Genomic DNA, 10,273 nt, shown 5'->3' with positions numbered 1-10,273 from the left:
TAATTCAGTTTTAATACTGAGTATGTTAACTTTTGACTTATTCCAAAGACAATCTTTTTTTTGGAAACTAAATGTTAAGTTAGCATTTTATGTTTTAGAAAGAAAGCTTTAATAAAAATAAATAAGTTTAAGAGTAATTGAAAAAAAACTACTTGTGCTTTTCAGACTACTAATCTTTTAAAATTCTGTTATGTAGTTTTAAAAAAATTGTGAAAGTGTTTAAACAGTTTTCAGTTTAATATTTTATACTTAAAATTTTTACTTGTTATCAAAAAAACTGACATAAAGGACTATGTTTCAGTACACCCTTTTGACAACGTGTTTTCTAATTTATAACCCTTTTACAAGTTAAGTTAAAACGTTGTTGTAAGAAACTAGAGCTAACTTCTTCGAACTCAAAAACAAAAAGTTATACACTTGAAATGTTCACTTACAACAAGTCAACCGAACTCCAGTTGAAAACTCACACTTACCACCTGACCTTTGACTCATGAAAATTTTACGCCGGACTGCTCCAACGCCGAACGTAAACATACCACCCAAGTTACACGCATCAGTCAAAAATTTAAATAAAACGTGTTTATTACAACAAAGCTTCGTGTGTGCTACCTCCTGATACGAGGGCGTTTCTTCAGAAAAATATAACAAATGTTGTTGGTTTTTTAACCTGAAACTGCCAGCTGACCCAGCGTTGCGGTGTGAATATTGTTTTGTGTATTTATTCTTGAAGTTTAATTTATAAAAATGCGTGTTGCGAAAAGCATCGTTTCAAAAACAAAAACAATCAAGTTTGTTTACTTGAAACGATTTTAAAAGTAAAATTTAATGAAGTTAATTACATTTAAATCAATGTCGTTTTAAAAAAAACTTTTTAAATAAATCGTTATTTTTTGTATATCTTGATATATTTGAATTAATTTTACATGAATAAGACCTTATTTAAATTATTTTTATAAAACTTTCATATTTACGGAAATTTTTTTCAATCCTTGTTTTGAACAATTGGGACTAGGTTGAAACTTTAAATTTAAAAAATTGGATATAAACTTTATAAAACTTATAGTTTATTACTTATTATTATTAAAAGTTTAATCGTATAACACAGTAAATTTGTATTTTTTTGACTTAAGTGTTTTTTATGCTACAAGAATTACATAGTGATATTCTAGTTAAAAATATATTAAAATTAATCAAATAGTCTCCAAACTACATTTACCTATAAACTAAGCTAAAAGAACTGATATATTACTTGTTTTTATTTTTTTGTGGAAGTCTATATTTATTATTAAATGTTGTTTTATTTAGCTTAAAATTTATTATTTTTATTATTTTAACTTAAAATTATCAAGACATAAAAACTTTTTTAAACGACAAAAAAACTCATTTAATTGGTCCTAGTACATTGTGTATAAAAAAAACCTTTCGATCATCGGGTCGTACACCACATAAATACAGTTAAAAGTCTTATCCAGGACAAAAAGTATTGAAAAGTATATTGTAAAGTGTTTAGTTACATCTTTTTTCAGTAAGCCAAACAAAAATTTAAAATTAAGCATAGATTTTAAAATTATTAACTTAACAATACAAACTTCAAAAACTTTCAAAGCTGGACGACCACAAGCTTTACATTGCATATTTCAAAGTGTTTACGTACGCTTTATTTTGTGTTATATTTTGCTTTACAACAAACAAACAGTTGAAGCCAAACACAATCTCATAACTTTAACAATCAAAAAAACATTTTTCAGCCGGACTGAACGACCACAAGGTGCAGGCGTTGAGGATCGTCGGGGACACGGGGAGGATCTTCTGGAGCTCCCACACCAAGGAGGGGTGGAACCCTCATCTTTCCACCAGCCACAAGGACGGCTCATCCACACGGTCCTTGCTGGAAAGAATAAACGTGCTTTATTAAATAGTGTATTGTTTTGCTTTAAACATGCATTAAACATTTTTTAAATAAAATTGCATTCAAAGTTTGATTTAGGAAAAAATTCTGGTAAAACAAATTTATTTGTTGTTGGATATTTTTATATTAATGGTCCCTGCTTCGAACAAAAAACGATACATATTAAGCAGTTTTTGAAAAAAGTTAAATGTAAGGCAACTTTTAATTTTTTTCTATGTTGATTTTAAATAAATTTTGATGTTTTTTTTTTTTTTTTTGCATCTACGTGACCCAAACAAACGGTGTATATTAAGTAGTTTTGTATTTTAATTAAAATTGGATTAAAATTTTTAAGTTTAAATTATAAACAAATTTGTTTATAAAAAAATGCTTTACTTGTTTATATGCTTTATAAAGTTTATTTTAAGTAAAGTTTTATAAACTTTAAACATTCTTTTTTTTTTCTTTTAATAATGACACAAAGAGTAAAGCATTAGTTACTTTTTATGAAACTACATACTGAACCAAACAATAAGAAATCTATAATGTATTTAATAATATATAAATAACACAAATAATATAATAATTATTATTTTTTTAATAATAGTAGCTTTCAAACAACCTAAACTTGAAATAAATTTTTTTTAAGTTTTTAAAATCACAGAAACTTTTATCAAAAGTACTACAACTACTTTTTTTCTTTTCTAACTTAATTGATGAGTTTAATTTTTAAAGCTGCGAAAGTCTTATAAACTTTGTGGTTTAAAAGTACTACTGGCGGTACGTGAGAAAAAAAGCAACGAATTATTTATTAATTAATCATTTTCGCTGCTGAAACTGAAGTTTAATCTTACTGTACATCTCAGCAAACCGCGTAAAGCTTAAAACGAGTTAAAACACCAAAATGTTACAAAATAGCGACAAAATTACCGCTCAATTATAAGCAATCTACTTGTGGCTACTTAAGCCTTTTCCTTAGTGGATCCAAATCATGTGGAGCTGAAAATAGAGAATTAAATTTCACACAAAACTAATATTTTAAATTATTATCAAAATTCATTTTTAATGTGGTTTAGATAAGTGTAATTTTAAATAAAATATTTTCAAAAAAACGTTTATATGACTGTTATTTTTTTATCTTAAAGGCAACAAATTTTTTAAACAAAAACTACTCAAACGATCTCGCACCAACCGGCATAACTTGTGTTGTATGCTGATCTTTCAAATTTGTTTTTAAGCCCTAAATGCGCTAGAATCGTGGCTATCTAGCTACTAGTTTTCAAAATGAAATCTTAACAAGATAATTTTCTAACAACAGTGTGTTCATCACCATTATTATTTTTGCTTCAGCCAAACAGTTGGACGTTGACCCTTGAACTACAGAGTACTTTTAAACGTGAAACTGCCTCTTTGAAGCTTTTATAGATTTTCCATGTAAAGGGTTTCGCAAACCTTTAATAAATCTTATCTTCTATTTTTATCTAGTCAGATTTATCTTCTCCAGCCAAACAAAAGGATGTTGGCACTCGAACGCAGAACGTGTCCTATTTTTGATGCGGTCCCTATAAAACTTTTTATAACAATTTGAATTGTGATGTAACCGGTTTCGCAAGCTTTTTTCACTTTTCTCTCATTTCTTTCAACTTTTTTCTTCTCCAGTAAAACAAATGGATGTTGACCCTCGTACGCAGAGCGCCCACTTGTCGATTTTTACTGCATTTTTTTTGAGGTCAGGCTACTTTTTGAGACACCGCCCTTCAGATATTTACACAACGTGAACTTTTATGTTTTTTAAACACTTCCCAATCTAACAACTTTTTCATACTAACAGTCAAACAAATGGACGTCGACCCTCGCACGCAGAACGTGTACTTCGTGGACGGCCAGCACCAGAACGTCAAGGTGCTCCGCGGTGACAGCCCACTGGATGGCGCCAACGTGCTAACAGTGGTGAAAAACAGGGAGGTGGCGACAACTGGCGGTGAGAAGGAACTGATCGAAATCGACCAGGTCGCAGTGGACCCCAAGTACAAGTGGGTTGAATAGTTTTTACTTTGAAAATGAATTTTAAGATTTTTTAATGAAAAAAAACGGAATTAGCAGTTGCTTGAATTACTTTGTTTAACTGTTACCGTGTTTGTTGATCCCAAGCGTAAGTGAGCTTTTTTATTGAAGTCATAAAGAAGTAAAGTATAAGTAAATGCACTTAACTTTAATCACCAAATCCGTGCTTTTAAAGATGTTTTTAAAAAAAAATATTCAGCACTTATTTGGAATACTTTATTAATTTTAATTATTCAGTATATGAGTTGATTTTTACATAATTTATGTATTAATGTTTGGTATGCTTATGTAAATTTTGCTGTAAAAGTTTTTGAGTTTGAACAAATCTACCATTATCAATATGTTAAAACACACTTTGTAGAAAGCTTTGTTCCTAAAAACCATTTTATTTAAAATTAAAAAGTTTTAAGTAAAGTTTAAAGAGGCATTTAAGCAGTTTTCAAAAAATAGAAATAAAAGTTGTAAAGTTTGTACTTTGGTCTATCTTGACCAATTATATCAAAAAAAATCTATCAAAAACCTTTTTTTCTCCTTTAAAAGTGTCCATGTATAAAACTCGCATTGTTTTGTTAGCAACTTTTATAAACTACAAAAAAAAAAAGATCACACCTAACTTTTTTTTATGTAACAGCTTTCTGTACTGGATAACGAAAGGGCAGGAAAGCCAGGGACAGCTGTGGAGAAGTGACCTGGACGGGGGGAACGCCACGGTCATAATCGACGAGCTGAACTGGCCGCGCGCCATCACTGTGGGACTCGAACGTTAGTTGTGACAGTTGATAAAGTTTATATGGTCTGTTTTCAATTACTTGCATACTTGTTTAAATTGATTGATTTGACATGTTTCTGTTTTGATAGAAAATACATTCTGCACATCTACTTAACTTTTGGTTTCAAACGTAAATTGTAACACCTTGTAATGTTTTTTATAGTTTATATCTATTCAGTTGTTGATCAACTTTTAAAAGTTTATTAATTTAAATCCTTATTATTTCTATAAAAATATTGTAAACATAACAAAAAGCTTGTACAATTGCTTTTTAGGAGCTAAACGAAAACTGTACATTAGTTGAATTTAAAAAAAGTTATACAAAAAGTTTGTAAATACTGTTTTATAAGCTTGTAAAATTTTATTGATTTACTAATGTTTAAAAAAGAAAATTGAACTCAAGTTGAAAACTTTGCAGCTGAAAAGAAAACTTTTAGCTTTAACATAAAAACAAAGCTTAAAATCAAATTTTTAAGCAATTCTAAAACCTATTTTAATTAATATTTGGTTCACTTTTTATGGTTTTTAATTTTTTGTATACTTTTTATACTTAAAATTTTATGTAGATTATTTATACTTATAATATTGGTGGTTACTATTCATTTACAATAGGTGTTATATTTCTTAATGCTTATCATTCTAAACTTAATGGTTTCTCTTATACTAAAAGATGTTTAGTTATAACAACCAACTTGAATTTAGTTTTCAGAGTTTAACTTTTTTGCTACAAAACTTTTTAATTATAAAGTTGTAATGTTCTCATATACGTAACCGTTATACAATCACTTTAAATTAAAAACACCTATTAATCAAAAGACTAATAAAAGAACTTATTAAGTTTTAATTTCGTTTTTTAAATTTTTAAGTTTAGTTGTTTCATGATAGATGTTGCTATTTTTTTTTAACCAAACTTGTATTATTTCCGTGGTCAAATTTTTATATTTATTTTCAATCTGCTCAAAAAGGTTGTGGTAAGTCATAATTTTGCAAACTTAACACAATAACTTGGTTTAAATTTAAACATTGACCTTCTAAAATCTTTTTTTTTTTTTACTTTTGGTATAATTTTCAATATACACTATAGTATCTTCACTAGGAAGCGTGTAGCATAAATTTTTAATTAAATTAACTTAGTTTATTTTGATATTTTGTTACTGTAGTAGTTTAAGTGATATTTAAAAGTAATTTTTATCATTTTATTGTAACTCGGCTGAAACTTAGAAATTAAAAACTACAATACAAGTGATTACGTGATTTACATTTTTTGTTTATCACTCATTAAAACTGTAGATAACTTGAAAGTAAAAAATTTATGCCAAAGATATTAAACATACATAATAAGCACGCTTTTTTTTTTGTAACTTAAAAATTGTATTTTTACTTTTATCTAATGTAAGCCATTAGTTTTATATCAACATTGTATTGTAGTATATTTCTGAAAAAAATAGAGAAGTATTCTGCTTCTAGTAATGAACAAAATGGCTGAGCTAAGTTGTGTCTTGGTTGTAAACTGTGAAGCAAATATTTATGTTGCTAAACATGCAAGACACTAAACTTAAAATAAACTTCTACACTGTTTCAACCAAAATGTTATTATCTATCAATAAACTCTTCAGCTTGAATATGTGGATTAACGGAAAGTTGATAAAAAATAAATTGTATATAAACATAACAATACAAAAAAAAAATTCAGCTGACGCACTCGTAACAGTTAACCACAACATAACAATATCATTTATTATATGAAAAATGCTTAACAACTAAAATTTGTATTGAATACATTTCAGGTGACGCACTGTTCATCGCGGACCACAACTGTGTCGTCCACCAGATTTCGCTGCTCGAACTGGCCCTGACCAATGTCCCGTTGACCAGCTGGAAGGACGTAAGCTACGACCTGTCCGTTCATTTTCCCGGCACCCCGCCCCAAATACTCGAGTGAGAAAAGTTACAAGAGTTTAATTAGTTGTTTTGTTTGATTCAAAAGTTTGTTTCCGATGACGCTTATAAGTACAATTCAATATAATAACTTACTACAGTAAAGTTAAACTTATTAGCTATCACAAACATTTAATTTATGAAAATTAAAGGAAAAACTATAAAAAAGAGTAAAGATAAGTTTAACTAAACATAAAGATTGTAAAAAAAATTCTTAATTACAGATAAAACTTTTAGACTGATTTTTTTAACCGCTTTAACTGTTAATAGTTTACAATAATCCTTTTTGTTCTTAAGCCGGTATGTTAATTTTACAGCATGAAAGTTCTGAGAGACAACCTTTATTACGTCACAACAACAAATTTCGAAGTCAGAGTGGCGAAATTAATAGCTCCCAAGGAACTTGAGCCGTTTAGCTTCCAGTTCATTGGACTTTCCGACTTTTTCCAAATCACGTCACTTGACTTCTTTAGCAAGGAATACGCCGAGAATTTCATTAGTTAGCTTTTTTTTGGTAGAACGTTGCAAATACAATGTTTAACTTTTACTAAAACTACTAGTTTAATTCTAAGAGCTTTAAACAACGCGATGTAAATCACTTATTCTTAATAACTTATGAACAACAAAGTGTTAAGATTTACTTTTTTTTTTGTAAGGTATTATAATAAATCATAATCAAAGTTTTCGTATTTTATTAAAATATAAGGACTAATAATTTTTTTTTATAAAGTTAATATTTTTGTTTATATAAAATTATGCATAAATAAGTTTTTAAATAACATTATAGATTAACAACATTGTTATTTGCAGCTTATTATCTTATTATACATAAAAAGGTCGTAATTTTTTTGCCACCGAATCCTGGTAGTTAATAAAATATTTAATTTGCATATTTGTATTTAAACAAGTTCTTTACATTTCAGTAAATCGAGCAATCTTTTTTAGTTAAGACAAATAACTATGTATAAAACATATACAAAAAAAACTGTTTAATTGTTTCTTAATGTAGCTTTATCTAATGTCTTTTTGTTTATATGTTGATAGAATAAAAGTGTTTATTGAAATAACTTTAAAGTTTATAAATTTTATCGTGCCTGTAAAAAGTATCTAAACCTAGATATTTTCTTTTGTCTTTAATAGTAAATTAAGTAAAGTCTTTTAGCTTTTACTTGTGTTAAAAGTTTGTTTATTTAAAGAAATAAAAATTTGAACCATAGAAATTATATCGAATAGAATAACTATAGCTTGTTTTATTTTTAAATACATTTAAACAAAAAACAACATACTTAAAAACTATATCTTTTGTTGTTAAGTTAATCTGCTTTAAAACCTCATAAATATGATTATTTAAACACAAAACACAAATATTTAGCATCTCTTGTATATCTGTCATTTTAAATGTTTTTTTTTAATTGTTTACGCAAGCACATTGGACGACCCATGCTCAAAAGTATTTATCTTAAAAAGCATCAAACATATAGCTTTTAGTTCTATTTTAAAACACTTCCTTAGGTCTCTCTAATCATTCACAATGCAAGCACTCAACCAAACACTAATGTTATTTTAATATTCAGGCACATTGGACAACCCATGCTCAAAGGTGTCACCTCAGTGCGAGCAATTGTGCATTCCGCTAGACGGCGCTACCAGGCGGTGTCGGTGCTTTGAAGGCTTCAAACTCATTGATGACGTCAGATGCGTGCACGTCAACTCGCACTTCTTCATCAGTTTGTTTTTATTAACTTCTATGTCTTTATTAAAAAACAAACTCTAATAGTAACTTTTTAATTTCTTACAGAAAAAGTTAATAATTAACTTCAAACCATTCTTGAACACTTGCATTTCTTTAATCTGAAAAAAAAAAGTCTTTCAACTCGCATTTATTCATCATTTTTTATTTTATCTTATAGGTTTTTTTAATAATGATTAAAGAATTATAACTTTTGAAAGTTTAATAAACTTTGAAGAGATAAAAAAATAAATAAAGCCGTGTATTCTTGCTACTTTTTTTTTTTCTTAACTAAAAAAAATTAAAAATATACCTTTTTGATAAAAAAAAAGTTTATTTTTTACAGTTTAAGTAATTTAACACCAAAAAAACTGTTTTCTTTAAACTCTAAACTTAATAACAACTAAACGCTTCGGCGCTTATTGATATGAGAACATTGCAATTTTTTTCAAACCTTATGTGAAGTATAGTTTCAGTAAACGGTAAAATATACATAATTTTATGTAATCATTATATTGCACATTTTCTATTTTACTATTGTATCATTATAAACTGACATAAAATTAATTTGAATGTAAAAAAGGTGTTTTTTATGTTTAAAAAAACCTACATAAACTCAAAGCATAAAATCATAGTTTTACAAAGCTCTCGTTTGCTTATAAATTTTATTTACAATATTTAACTTTGCTTTCCATTCAGCAACTTACTTTGAAAACTATCGAAATCAACAACCTTACTACAACTACAACTATTTTCATATTTTGCTTGATATCATTACAATCTTTTCGTGCACAGACAAATCGCCGAAAACTTCAAACTGCCCCGCAGACATACTGGTCCACATGCTGCCCTGTCAAAAGGACATTCCGGTTAACTGGACAGTACCAAGTTGGACTGACGACTACACTCGAGAAGGTTTGTTTTATTTATACTTGTATACAGTTGTAAAATATAACAGGTAGCGCTAAAAATTAACTGGTTAACTATTACTAAAAAGGAGCAAATATATTTCAGTTTCTGCTGAGGGGGTAAAGTATTGAAGAAAGTTTATTTTAACTTATGTATAACACTGTAAAACAAGCTTTGTAAAAGTTGGTGATTTTGGCTGTCAGGGTGAAATAAATAGTAAGAAGGCAAACAAGTAAAAGGGTACTTAACTATTTAAGGGGGCATCTATTAAAGGGAGGCAGTTGTTATATTTACGATTTTTACGGTAAATTTCTTAGCAGAAGCATTTTCCAAACAATGTTTTAATTTAGATGCCGTAAGTTATTTAATTTAAGAAATGATAAGTAATTTTGATACTGTTGAACTTTTGAAGCTCTTGTAGAAGTTTTATAGATAAAAACTTGCAGATCATTCCATTAAGTAACCGTAAGTATTTATGTTTACATCATTTACCAAACACAATTCGTTCTTTGTAGTCTTATTATTTACAAAATAACATTTGGTTCCGCTCGTTTTGAACAAAATAAATGCAACTTTAAATAAAGTAAAACTTATATAGTTAGAACGTGCCAGTAATAAATTCTTTTGAGAACTATTTACAGCTTTAATACATATAGACGAGAAGAAATGAGTTTTTATTCTTGTTTTGGGTCAACTTTGTTAAAACTTGTTATTTCACAGCCAATCTGAATTATTTATAAATTACATAACTACCAATTAAACGCTTATTCTACCTCTTAATTTATACTAATAAAACAGTATTTAACTGCTTTTAAGAAATAGTTCATATTTAAGCTTAGGTTTTGTATTTTTTGACAATATTGCTGCATTTAAACTCATTTTAAATTTATTGAATTATGATTGTATTAAAAATTTATCAATATTATAAAAACATAAAAATATTAAACATAAGTATAGCCTTATGTTTTTTTATTTT

General features: G+C 27.8%; 1 protein-coding gene across 1 annotated transcript; it reads left to right on the top strand.

Moving 5' to 3' along the window:
• Positions 1–3,727: 3,727 nt before the first annotated feature.
• On the top strand, positions 3,728–9,303 carry LOC145849004 (uncharacterized; the record flags this gene model as incomplete). The annotated part of the gene is made up of 6 exons (XM_082954126.1): positions 3,728–3,921; positions 4,584–4,714; positions 6,509–6,659; positions 6,977–7,158; positions 8,234–8,386; positions 9,184–9,303. Coding segments are annotated over exons 1-6 (931 nt in total), but the record flags the coding sequence as incomplete, so codon positions are not given.
• Between the last annotated feature and the right edge of the window lie 970 nt (positions 9,304–10,273).

The sequence above is a fragment of the Thalia democratica genome, unplaced genomic scaffold (assembly GCF_965202585.1).
Source record: "Thalia democratica unplaced genomic scaffold, ktThaDemo2.hap1.1 HAP1_SCAFFOLD_1934, whole genome shotgun sequence".
In the NCBI taxonomy this organism is placed as follows: Eukaryota; Metazoa; Chordata; class Thaliacea; order Salpida; family Salpidae; genus Thalia; species Thalia democratica.
Note: the sequence above shows the minus strand (reverse complement) of the source record. Positions and strands in the feature narration are given on the sequence as shown.